General features: G+C 46.2%; 1 protein-coding gene across 2 annotated transcripts in view; it reads left to right on the forward strand.

The window, feature by feature from the left end:
* The first annotated feature begins 12660 nt into the window (after window positions 1-12660).
* The window catches only part of HTRA3 (HtrA serine peptidase 3), a 40579-nt gene continuing 39504 nt past the window's right edge, over window positions 12661-13735 (forward strand). For both annotated transcript variants that reach the window (XM_073342620.1, XM_073342621.2), the window contains exon 1: window positions 12661-13705. In XM_073342620.1, the coding sequence (XP_073198721.1) occupies window positions 13282-13705 (424 nt within the window). In that variant the 5' untranslated portion in view covers window positions 12661-13281. The remainder of the gene's footprint in view (window positions 13706-13735) is intronic.

Consider the following 13735-nt stretch of genomic DNA (forward strand, 5'->3'; position numbering starts at 1 on the left):
TAATTAGTTGTATTTTACGAGATTAAACAGTAGGGTCATATAGTGGCTTTAAGTGTACCCTAAATAAAGCATAAAATTGATGTTAAATTCTCATTTTTCCCCTTGATAAGCGAGATTGAAGACATAAGCATATATGATTGTTAATTTAAGCAGAATAAATGCTCCTTCATTCAAACTATTTATCATCATTGCACCAATTAATTCTTGGACCAACATAGACAGACAAGCATGAGCAAAATACCAGGAAACAAAGGCTATCTCTGGTTATCATTTCTGGTTCCTTTGTTCTTCATCTCTTCAGAAATCCAGTTAGGCAGCATCTCTCACAGACGTTGGGACTGACAAGTTCAGTTGGCTCTTCTGGCCCACTAATGTTCATTTGTCTTTTAATAACAATGCTAGGCCATTATAAATGATTGCAAAGATCTTTAATTCATCAAAAGTGCCAGGAATATTAGCTTAACTCCAGTCTTCCAGTTTAAGCCTGGTATAGATACCCAGCCAGGTGTTTAAATCCATGGCCATGAGAGAATGCTGTAAAATCACTAGGCAAAGGAGTCTGGGTTCTTTGTCAGTAGGAAAAATAGTCCAAGAAAATGGGAAGAAAATCAAGAGAGAGAATGAAAAAGATAGAAGACAGATGTTAGTTAGTTCTGTGGAGCTTTGGGATAATGTCCAGTTGTTTACATAGTTAAAGGTACACTACAAACTGTTTTGTTATAGTGAGTTGATAAACAGTACCCTTCATGGTCACATTAGAGACAGACTTGGTCCACAAATGGACCTTGTAAAATTTAAAAAAACCCTCCACGTACAAGAGATTTCCCAGAAGTATTTTTTCCTTCCTTGCTTAACGTAAATTTAACATAGCTGGTACGCCTCTCATTGCAGCACTGCCTGCCTCTTGGCCAGGGACCTTGCCAAATCTGTCAAGGAGATAATTGCTACCATATGGAGGGAACTCTTTTTCTTCCCTTCGGTAGAGATTTTCCTTCTTTTTATCCCATATGCCAACATTTTCTCACTGATTATTGTCCATCTTCGTCTCCTCATCCCTGGACTTCATACCCTCTGGACTTCTCTCATTTCTGCCACCATTCTCTCTCTCTTTCTCTCATCTAGCTCCTTTCCCTCTGTCTCCAGCATGCTACTGTATCCCCTATCCTACAATAGCCTTCCTTGACTCCTCCTTCCTCTCCAACTTCAATCCATCTCCTTCATCTTGGAGGTCTCTAAGTGCCTCTCCTAACACCCTCTGGGGTCTTCTGCAATCTGGCTTCCACCCCCTTTACTCCACTGAGACAGTATGTGTGCACCAATTTCATTAATGACCTGCTCCTGGCCTCTTCTCTAGACTTAATTTCATTAATCTGTTCATTGCCTTTGACATGGTCTATCACTCCTTTATTATAAACAGTCTGTCTTTGGACTTCTGCATTTTTGGGCTAGGTTGATTCTTCTCCTTCCTCCCTAAACATCCTTTTTTTTGCCTTGCTCTATTGCTTCTTTTTCTCCTTCCTTCTAACATTTTCTATCACTCCGGGATCTGTCTTTTGTCCCATTCTCTACTCCCTCTGTATTCTATCCCTCATCCAATTTCGCTGCTTTGTCAATCCCCAAACAACTTCTCTCTGCCGACCTCCCACCTCCAGTGCCACACCTGTGATTGTTACAGAGAGACCTCTTGTGCAATGTCTGGTGATCTTCTAACTGAATATCCTCTTCGTGTCAGGATACATGTATCTGCAGCAAGAAGTCAGTCAAGATGAGGGAATGGGGGGAATAGGTTCTAGGCGGGAGCTCAGCAATGAGGCAAAAAGAGGCAGTGCGGCATTAGGGATTATACTGTTTTCCGTGCTCCAGTAATGTTTTTTTGATGGGAGAAAGTAACTTTCTGTGATTTCTTTTCCATTGTTACATGACACTTAGCTCCAAGGAGATATATCACATGCTCCTATCTAGAAGTTGGGACAGGTAGTGGTGTGGCTCTCCCGACAGCCTTCACCCACACCTAAACCGATAGCACTGAGTGCCTTGTTGCCATTTATATTTTCCTTTGGGGTGGAGACATGAGCTCACAGAGAGACAGCAGAGCCACATGCAGAAATACTTTATACTGCAAATTGCCACATACATTAGGGCAATCTGCTGTGGGAATATACTGTGTAGAGTGGCTTAGCTCTAGACCAGGGTTTCTCAAACTTCATTGAACCGCGACCCCCTTCTGACAACCAAAATTACTACATGACTCTGGGAAGGGGGACTGAAGCCCAAGCCCCACCACCCTGGGCAGGGTGGCCAAAGTCCAAGCCCTGCCACCCTGGGGGGCACCAAAGCTTGAGGGCTTTAGCCCTGGGAAGTGGGGCTCAGACTTTGGCTTCAGCCTCAAGCCCCAGCAAGTCTAACACCAGCCCTCGTGACCCCATTAAAATGGGGTTGTGACCCACTTTGGGGGCCCGACCCATAGTTTGAGAATTGCTGCTCTAGACACTTAAGATTCATGTGCCCCTCTCTTTATTAGCAAGTGCTGAGCTTTCACATCGTGGGTACAGATGTGCAGCCACTGACTATCAGAAAGTGGTAGGGAAGTACTATTCACCCACCTTTTCCCATGTGCCACCCCGCTGGTTACCATTTGTGAGTGTGATTAATGCAACGGAAAGGAAACATATAATTACTGTGATAGGGTTGTGACATACTATACCTTGGAGTGTCTTGTAATCCCCACATTCCTCATCTGTATATAACTGTGATTTACCTTACAAGGCATGCTTTATATGTATCGGGGAAGGTTATGATCTGCTGACAGTCATTTCTCTATCCATATATATAATTAATGCATATGAAGTTATGTCTATTGTATGTTTTAGTGACAATCCTACAACACTATAAGTTGGGGAATCAGCCAGATATTAGCTCCCCAGAGGCAACAGCAAGGAAAGTAACCAACAGCTGGGCGGGGTGTCAAAGAATCCATCAACAACCATTGTCCAGCAAGGGAGTTACAATTCAATGACTCACCTGCATGAGGCCACACTAAGGGAATTGCTCAACCTTGCCTGGAGACTCAGCATTGCCCACAGACATGCCTGGACTTGTGGTCCTCAAGAACACAGGACTGAGGACTGGAAGCGTTCGCAGAACGTCTCCTCTGAGATATCTAGGACATCAAGAATTGTGGCCTGAATCCAGGGAAACAGCAAGGTATAAAGCATGTCTGTGCTACCCCAGTTAACTACAGGGCCAAACCACAGCCCACTGGTCTCAGCGCCCCCTGGATACAGTGGTAATCTGCTCAAAAATGTCCCAGAAAGTCTTGGGGTCGTCATCATCAGCCCCATCTTGGCAAGCCTGATGGGGGTGCGGTTAGGTGATCCTGCTGGAGTACCGGGTCATAATATTGTGGCCACCTGCTGGACCAGCTGCTGCTGCTGGGCACCAATATGCAGATTAACTGCTGCTGCTGTGGGGTCATCTGCTGCAGCAGTTGCTGCTGTTGATGGTAGGTGTTCTGCTTGACCATCCATTTTAGCAGCTGTTGCAGCTCCATTCAAGGTGGGTTGTGGTTTTTTTTTTTTTGTTTTTTTTTTGTTTAGTTTGTTTTTTTTACTTCCCTTCGGTGGGCCTTCATTCGCCACCACTTGTGATAGGGTCTTCTGTGGCTGGGTGGCCTAGGGGCTAGATCACTGGTCTTTCAGTCTGCAAAGCCAGAGCGGGTGGTGGGGGATCCAGACCCTCCTTCTTTATTGGGTCCCAAGCCAGGGCCCTGTGTAGATCTCCCCTTAAACAGGGGAGATGATGTCTCTCTCCTGGCAGGGAGTCAAGACCCACTCCCCTGGGCTACATCCTACAAGTCTCTTCAGTTTGGGGTGTGGCCCCATTAATCCAGTTGCCCCTATTGCCTCCCTTTGGCAGGGGAGCCCTTACTTGCCTCAAGCGTCTGGCTGGTCGCTGACCCATCCCTTCAGTTAGACAGACAGAGAGCGCTTGTCTCCTCGCCAGTCAGCCTCCTACTGAGACAGACTCCCGTCTTTTCTTCCCCCTCCAAGCTTGGCGTTTGCTGGAAGTATAGCAGGGTGGGGCTAGCTGAACCCAAAGGTTTTCTTTAACTCCCACTGTGCCAGATGGCAGTTTCTCTGCTCCCTCACACTTATATAGCACTTTTCATCCATATATTTCAAGGAATTTACCAACGTGGTTGTAATGATCTGCATTTGACAGATTCATAGATTCCAAGGCCTGAAAGGGCCATTGTGATCCTCTAGTTTCATCTCCTGCATAATACAGGCTATGGAACTTCCCCAAAATAATTCTTAGAGCATATCTTTTAGGGAGACGCAGCAAGACAATGGCAGAACTTGGACCTGCTTGATTTCTAGACCTGTGCCTTTTCCAATGGGCCAAACTGTCTTCCCCCTTATTGTGCCTATAGGCATATGCTTTTGTGGTGAGGAGTTGTGAATGGAGTAGAAAACAATGAAAGATGTGACTTTTCTCTACATATGTCTGACTCTGTGCTCATGCTGTGAGCACAGCCTATGTTTTTCTAGCTCTTGGCCAGATTCTTCTGTCACACCAGTTTCAATGAGTTCAGAAAAGTCACTTCTGATTTGTATGAGTGTATACTACAGGAGAATTAGCTCCTTGATTTTAGAACATGCTTTCACGAGCTTTTAAAGGACACATGAGTTTAATGCATTCTAGAGATTCGGTATTTCTTTCAAAACTGTCTTTTTGGTGTCATAGGTTTGGACAGAATACAAGAAGGGAAAACTGATCCCTACCTGCCTTCCATCACTGTCACAGAAGAGATTTGCAATAAGAATATGCCTTTGTTGTGCAGCGATAAAGGCCTCAGGCACAGCTTCCCCCTTTGATGAAGGCAGCTGAGAAAATTCTCACTGTTTGGGCTGACCTGTTTGTGAAAGTTCTCTTTCTCCCCCTTTTCTCCCTTGCAATGTCTAGTCTGAAAACAAACTGACAGCTGTATTCTTGGACCAGTTTGTGGGAGTTGCAGTGTCAGAAGTGCAAACAGACTGTAGCTACTTAGTTCAGGAAATGAAATGCAGATAATCTGATAAATAAACAGTGTTTATTACTCTGTTTTATGTGTGCTTTGGATTTCTTTTCAAAATACTCCTACAAGGAACTGCGAATGCATATTAAACATGTGCTATTAATTTAAAGTCCTGAATGGCAAGGTCAAATTGGTCATTAACTTAAATAATTTGATCCCCAGAAAAGTGAGAATCCTTGAACTTGAACCATATTAAGTAAACAGTATCAGTGCATTACTTTTATATAAAGAAAAGGAGTACTTGTGGCACCTTAGAGACTAACCAATTTATTAGAGCATAAGCTTTCGTGAGCTACAGCTCACTTCATCAGATGCATATCGTGGAAACTGCAGCAGACTTTATATATACACAGAGAATATGAGCTGTAGCTCATGAAAGCTTATGCTCTAATAAATTGGTTAGTCTCTAAGGTGCCACAAGTACTCCTTTTCTTTTTGCGAATACAGACTAACACGGCTGTTACTCTGAAACCTACTTTTATATAGAAATTCATCCCAAAGAAGAGCAAAGCACTTTGCAATATGAATGCAGACAGGGCTAGATGCGAGTAAAAGGGATAAAATACTACAGAGTTTAGGACAGAGGGTGGAGAAGAAGGTTGTATCTAACTTAAATGGAGAGGGAATTATTTAAGTAGGGTGAAAAGTAATTACCCAAACTGGAATTTGGAGAGGACAGTGGGATTTAGTTACCCAGTTTGGACAGGACAGTGGGGTTGCGTCCTTACCATTGAAATAATTTGTTAAGATATTTTTAATTATCACAGGGGTTAAGAGTCTGGTTTGACATTTCATCCAAATGACAGCTCTCTAGCAGCACGGAATTCCCTAGATCAGCACCAAGATGTGGCGTCGGTTCCTTCCTAAGTCAGGGCCAGTTTGTGACCCATTTAGTTAAGGTTCCCCCTTACTAGTCTTTAGTGGCTACCAGGACTGCTAGTAGCAGCACAGAATGGAAAATGGCATTAATGGATCCAGCATTAACATTTGTGCAGCTGGGCAAGGAATGGCCCAGCAAGGATAGGGATAGGGTGAAGCCTTGACTCCATCCCCACAGGGGGATGAGCATGCACAGCAGGGTAATTAATCTAGGCCAGATATAGGGCCTGCATGGATTCCTTCTCCTCTGGAGCAAGAGCAGAACCATGACCAGAGTGTGATTCTGTGAGTCACAATCTGGCTCCTGGTGTGCTCCTAGGGCAGGGCCATTACAGGCTACCCCATTCTCAGAGCTTGCAGAAAAGCTGCCATCTAACCCTCAGGAGAGAAGGCAGCCACCCACTGAATCATCAGCACTCTTTCCTGTACTGCCCTGGGTTTGTCTTGAGGAGCCTCCCATCCAACTACTGACCCAGCATGACTCTTGCTGAGTGATTCAGAATCCATGTAATTGTTTTTCCCATTGTGCAGAATTCTTTTCACTGAACAATCTGATTCATTGTCTGAAGGAATTTTAGCTGCATATATTTGGTATTTGTATGTAGTGTAGTTGTAGCCATGTGGGTCCCAGGATGTTAGAGTGACAAGGTGGGTTAGGTAATACCTTTTATTGGGCCAACTTCTGTTGGTGAGAGAGACAAGCTTTTAAGCCACATAGAGCTCTTCTTCAGCTCTGGCCACTCTACCTTGAATGGTCCCTTACTATATGTGCTAACTACTTATGCTAAACAATCTGTTCCAAATTGCATTTTGCTATGATACTAGGAGTACCTTTTCCAGACCTGAAGAAGAGCTTTGTGTGGCTCGAAAGCTTGTGTCTCTCTCACCAACAGAAGTTGGTCCAAAAAAGATATTACCTCACCCACTCTCTCTCTCTTATATTCAATATTTGTATTTGAAGTGAATTTAAGGGCTAGGGAAAGGTATTGGATTGACAGCACTGGACAGGGAAGTTCTTTATTTATCCACAGATGAAGTACAGCATGCACAGTGTCAGTTCCATTTCTTTTCACCCCACCATGTGTGTCAACCTTGTTTTGGAGAGAGAACCTATGGGAGTAAGAGGGTAGCTCAGTCTCTCTAACCACTTAGGCTATGTCTACACTAGAAAGCTTACAGTGGCACAGCTGTACCAATGCTGCGCTGTCCCCACCGCCAACCTAGTATAGTCCACACCGGCGCGTTTGTTGGTGTAACTTATGTCACTCATGGCGTGGGTTTTTTTCCCACACCCCTGAGTGACATAAATTATACCAGCATAAGTGGTAGTGTAGACATAATTAGTCTCTGGTCTCTCTGGTGAGACTGCTAAGGAAGGGTAATAAGAGATTGATCTTGCATGGTGATGAATTCCTACTAGGAGTTGAGAGCGCTCAGTACCACTCTGGACACAATCAAGATGGAGTCCTAGTGGGGGCAATGTTTTTGTTATGTGTACACCTGTCCCAAAGAAATTGTAAACTAATTCCTCTTACTTTGGCCACTGAACAGCCATCAGATAAAAATACTTTTAGACCCTCCCAGCCTGAATTAACAACATGCAAGCCACTAACCTAGATGTGAAGGGCTATGTAAAACTCCACACACTTGCTAGATTTCAAGTTCCCCAAGGACAGACCTAAGTCATCCTATATATTTGTAGGCCCCTAGTATAATGGAGGCCTTAGCCTACTTGGGACTTCTATGTGCTACTACAATAGAAATAATAATAATAATGATGATGATGTGAAAGGTTCTGTCACCCATCAGAAATACCATAGTCTACTCAGTCGCTCACAGCCCATTATTTACAACTAGAAATCTTTTCCTTGACCTCTCACTTGCAGCTAAGGTTGTGCCAAAATAACGAAAATACTTCCATGAAATATCACAGACAGACAGACACAATTGCACGCACACAGGTAGTTTCTTTCTGGAGTTTGTTTAAATCCCAACACTTTTCTTTTTTGTGATTTCTCTTCCCCCCTCCAAAAAAAAAAAAAAAAAGTTTTTGCATGAAAACACAGATGTTTTCAACATTTTGTTTCAGTTAAAAAAAATCTTTGTCAGATCATTTCAGTTTTTGAAAATGTCCAGGATCTGCTCAAAAGCAAAATTTCAGTTTTTTTTCTCCCATGAAACTGGACTAGTTCAGGAAAATCCAAAAGGAGTATGATAACAGAACATTTCAAAGTCTTTGAATTTTAAGTTGAGCTACACCGAACATTCTCAGTCAAAGCTTGTTTAGTTTTTCAGTATCAAACACTATAAAAATATTTTCTATAAAGTAACAAGAAAATGAATATTTTGATTTACAGTAACAACTAAGGCCACAATCCTGCAAAGACTTACTCATATACTTACCTTCACCCAATGGGACTACTCACAGAATGTAAAGTTGGATGGCCCAGATCCTCAAAAGTATTTAGGTGTCCAACTTCCACAGAAATCAGTGAGAGATAGGCGCCTAAATATCTTTGAGGATCTGGGCTGATGTGTGCATGATTCAGCAGGATAAGGGCCTAAAATGGTGATGGCAACTGGTAGCCTAGGGGCTGTATCTGGCCTGCCGGATCATTTTATTTGTCCTGCCACTGCCCAGCTTGATGCAAATGATCCAGCAGTGCCAGGGCCAGGAAGGGGGTGGGGGGCCATGGTGGGGGCAAGGTCTCTGCATGCAAGGCCCCGCATGCCTGTGTCATGTGATGCTGTGGCGAGAGTCAATGGGCCAGGGAGGAGAGCTGGGCCCAGCTCCATGGGATAGGAACTGCCACTGAGGGGTGGATGGGAAGGGCGTGCTCGCTTTCAGACCCCCCCCCCGGCCCTTCCACCCCTCTAGGGGCAGGACCTGACTCCCCCACATCACACAACCCAGCCCGCCAAAGGGTTTTAGTGGATTTTGTGGACCTCTAGTACCTTAAAGTTGCCCATCCCTGGCCTAAAATAACATCGATCTGCTCAAGTTAAAAGATTCCAGTTTCCAGGAGAGTAATGCACTTTTTGAAATGTTTGGCCTTTAAAATCTTTAAAAGTTATAGTTTAGTTGCTGCTTCCTTTACTTACTTTGGGTTAGCATAAATATTCATGTTCATACATTTCTGAGAATCAAGTTATTTATTTGAATAAAGAAGCGCTTTATCTTTCATGCAAATAACCCTCCAGACAAAAGCATATATAAAGTAAGCTGACCATCTGTTCCAATCTTCTAAACTAGATCTGCATATCAAAGGTTGGAGAATAGTATGGAGTTCCATGTAATAATTTCTCGTGGAAAGTTTTGCCAACAGGGGGAGGCTATTGACCCTGAAGATGTGGGGGGAAGCTAAGAGAGCAAGATATGGCATAATCTAGGGTGAAATAAGTTGGGAATGGGTGATAGGATCTTCTCCTTCCAAAGATACAAATTTGCGGCTTCAAAAAAATTGCACTTTTACTGGGACTATGGGAGACTCATAGTTGAAAAGTAGAATGTTTGGGCTGATCTGCAAAAGCATCAGTGTGTCTTCCATTCCCAGGGCAGAAGCTGTGAGCCAGGGCTGTTTGCACTAAACACGGAGAATTCAAACCCAGCAGGAGAGACAGATGGGAACCATTGTAGCAGCACTTGGTTTATTTGTTTAAAAAGGTATTCTGGAAGTGAGCATGAACTTACAAGCACTGAATCTGGGCATTCCTCTCCTCTCCCTTTTCTAACAGTCCTGCTCAGATAGAGTGGGGCAGCACTGTGTGTCTCCACCCGGTCCTCCGCTAACTCCCCCAATCCTATCCGCCCTATGGCTCCTCCAATCTCTCTGAGTTTCTTTCTTTGCTGAACCCTCTCTTTTTCTCCTCTTGCCAGTGTGTTGCATAATGAACATAGGAGTCCGCAGGGGCCACTCTAGCTACAGGTAAACAGACATCTGCCCAGGGCAGCAGATTCTGTCTAAGGCACCAGGGGTGGTTGGGCCAAACCTGAGTGATGGTGTGACCCGTGTGCCAGGTTACAATGCCATCCCTCAAATTGGGTCCACGTGCGCCACTCCTCGTCATGACCGAGGGATGGCTGGCCCAGACCTGAGTGAGTAGCATTGTGACCTGGCGCTTGCCCCCGCATATCTACCATAACCATCGAACCGTCAGGAGGCTCGATGCACTCCCATCCACAGTTGAGAACCTCTGTTCTATGAGTTAGGAGAGGGGAAGACTGTCTTGAGCAGCCTCTGCGAGTCTTGGGGAAGAAGGGAAGCACCGATTCAGCTCCTGCACACAGGGATTCCTGCAGGGAAGGAGGAAGTACTGTGGTGTCTGGGCTCTGCAGCATTCACCCTTTCTGCCTGGCAGGGCAGCATATTGAAGGATGATTAGGGAAAGGATTAGGGCTTTTCTGAGATGTCCGACTTTCCTCTCTGCGTCATCCAGGCTTTCCCTCAATGTCATGCTCTCCTACGAGGTCTATTTAGAGATCTGTGGCTGAAGAAACCATCTCACGCCCCATTCTCAGACTGGAAACAACATGCAGTGCCAACTCGAAGATCTGCTTGCATTCAGGGGATGAATCCCACTCTTGTGGCCCAGGGTGTGACACCACGACTGATCTCTCGACTCTCCTCTGCTACAGCAGCTCATGCACTCCTGGACAAGAGCACTACTGGCCCTTTACCATGCACAGATGATCAGTGCTGCCAGGGAGCTAAAAAAGACATTTTTATAGAGCAGAAGCATTGGTGGGAAATTCTAACACACTAAGCAAATTCAGGAGCCCATCACTTGTCCACTGGACCAGGCTCAACAGGCTACTCTCTGGTTCATCCAGAGTTGCCTCAGCTACGTGCTGCACTGGCTTTAGATTCTTCTCCATGTTGTGACTGTAGGGCAGCAGTGCAGAAAATAGCTCATGTGGTGGAAGAGTGCCCAACTGAATATCTGGAGGGCACTTTGCAATACCTAGCCTCCCTTGATACAGAGACCATGCTCTAGCTACAGAATCGGGACATTGAGCTCTGATGTCCGCATACGAAAAGAAGGAATTTCTCCTGCCCAGAGCTTGCTTGAGATTTCAACTTGTGTGCCTGAGAGAGTTAACAAGGAGGGAAACTATACCGGCTCCACAGGATGGAGAAGGAAATAAAGTTAACAAAGATCAAAGACTATAAAAGTGACACAGGATATGTCTACACTTCAAAATATAAATAAATAAAACCATCTGTGGCAGAGTCTCAGAGCCGAAGTCAACTCACTCGGTCTCGTGGGGCTCATACTATGGGGCAAAAATAGCCTTGTAGACTTTCCTGCTCAGGCTGGAGCCTGGGCTCTGACACCCTCCCTCCTCGCCTGGTTTCGGAGACCAGGCTCCAGCCCTCGCAGGAACATCTACACTGCTATTTTTAGCTCCATAGCAAAAGCCCCATGAGCCCATCGGCTAACGGGCTCTGAGACCATAGGTTCTGGAACTAGGGATGCTGCTGCACCCCCTGGCTTGAAGTGGTTTCCACCATATACAGGGTTTACAGTTTGGTTCAATGGCTCTCAGCACCCCCACTATACAAATTGTTCCAGCATCTGTCTGAAACTTGCAGCCGCAGGTTTGTTTTTGCAGGGTAGACGTACCCACAGAGAGAGAGAGGTGCAGTCTGAACAGATGACTGGAAACTAGAAATTCCTGATTACTAATGCTGGCTGTGACAGTGTCCTCTCGTGCCCTTGGTCAAATCATTCATGACCTAAAGTCAATGGGTGCAATCTGGCCCTCAATCCATGCCGTAATTGTCCTCTCTGTAAAATGGGAATATAGTATTACATCCCTACCTCACAGCACTATTAGGATTAATTAATGTGTGCAAAGTACTATGTAAGTATTACCTCCTACTGAAATATTTTATAAGAATGAGAATGTAAAAAATAAGCTTTAAAGTCATTTTCAGCGAGTGGTGATTTGGAGGATTGCAGGCAAAGGGCCAGATCCTCAGCGGGTGCACATAGGCATGATGATTTCAGTGGATCTATGCAGATTTACATCAGTTGGGACTCTTACTCAGAGCTGGGAGTCAGGAATTCCTCAGCTGTAATCTAGCTGTGCCACTGAGCCTTTGTGGGGGTCGGGCAAATCGCCTAATCTCTCCCTGCCTCAATTTACTCATCTTCTAAAAAGAGGATCATAATACTTATTGCCCTGGTACCAGTGTTGTGGGAATTCAGGGGAGAGTGGGGTCCTGATCTCGGTTGGTCGCTAGGCCTCACCACAATTAATAATGTTTGTGAGGTGGTTTGAACATATATAATTTGCTATATTTAAAGGGTATTTAATTAAGGGCAAAGGTGAGAGGGAAAGAGGAAGAAAATGAGCGTGGATGATGCCGTAGCCCACTTCCCTCTCCGATTTCCAGGCATGCCACGACTGACTTGTTCACAGCTATTTTGGACCATCTGCTTGTGAGTTAATCCCTCATTTTCACACAGTGTAGCTCTGGCCTTCTGCCCACGGGCTCGCTGCTGCTTTTCATCCTCGCTCTGTTTAACCAACAGTTACTGTGGTGAGGCAAACATGAAAACCCGAGCCTCTGCCCCCACGTAAACTCAGTCACTTCCCTTTGCACGGAGCCCAGCCAGCTTGCTGAGCCCGGACACGGTGCAGCCCAGTGCGTGTCCGCAGGGAAGGGAGGCGGCTTCCCCACGCCGGAGGTGGGGCCTGACCGCCGGCTGAAGCGGCGGGCTCTGCAGCTGGTCCTGCCAGTGCTGCCGCTGACAGGGACCCCGGAGAGGCAGCTGCTGCCGCCGCCGCCGCCGCCGCCTCCCGCATCTAACTGCCCGGCGTCACTCGCTTCTGTCTCCGCCGCGCTCCCGATAGCTCCTGCAGCGGCTCTGGGGAGCCGGAGGCCGGGGGTGGAGGCTTCGTGAGGATTAAAGGAGCGCGCAGAAGCCCAGCCCGGCAAGCGCGTCCCGAAGAGCCGCTGCGCTGTTGCACGTTGACTCCACGCGGATGGACTGACCCAGCCTTGACTTCGGGGCTTCGTGGTTTAACCTCTTCCCAGCCTCTCTTTTCTTTCTGCCTGCCGCTCCCTCCTGTATTGTGGAGAGCCCCATAACTTTAACAGGGGTGTGCCAGTCACAGGCTGGGGGGCTGTTTAAGGAAGATTAACTCTTTCCTTTTCTTGTGTGTGTGCAAAGCCTGACTTCCCCTTTTCTGTTATTCCCTCACTGCATTTTAATTGCACATTTTGCCTGTTTTTGCCCCCGCCCCCCCGCACGCCCTTCTTATTCCCCTGGATTTGCACATTTTCCTCTCCCCAATTAAAAAGGTGTCACAGGTGATGATGGTTTTTCTGTTGCGAGTTTTGCTCCTGCTGGCGCTAAGTTCTAGCCGGACCTTTGCAGAGCCCTTTGTGGCCAATGGCAAATGTCCAGCTCGTTGCAATGTCTCCAAGTGCCCGAGCCCCAGCTGCCCAAGCGGCTATGTTCCCGATCGTTGCAACTGCTGCCTTATCTGTGCTGCGGGAGAAGGTGATTCCTGTGGCCGCAAGGAAGACCCGCCATGCGGGGACAGCCTGGATTGCAAGCACCCCGTGGGCAAGCGCTTCGGCAAAGGGGTATGCCAGTGCAAGCTCAGCTACCAGGTGTGCGGCAGCGATGGCAGGACCTATGACAATGTGTGTCAGCTGAAGGCGGTGAGCCGTAAGGCTTTGCAACAGGGGTTGCCAGCTGTCATCCAGATCCAGAAAGGCGCCTGTGAATCGGGTAAGACCATGCAGGGCACCGCCACCCCCA

The sequence above is a fragment of the Lepidochelys kempii genome, chromosome 4, assembly GCF_965140285.1.
Source record: "Lepidochelys kempii isolate rLepKem1 chromosome 4, rLepKem1.hap1, whole genome shotgun sequence".
In the NCBI taxonomy this organism is placed as follows: Eukaryota; Metazoa; Chordata; order Testudines; family Cheloniidae; genus Lepidochelys; species Lepidochelys kempii.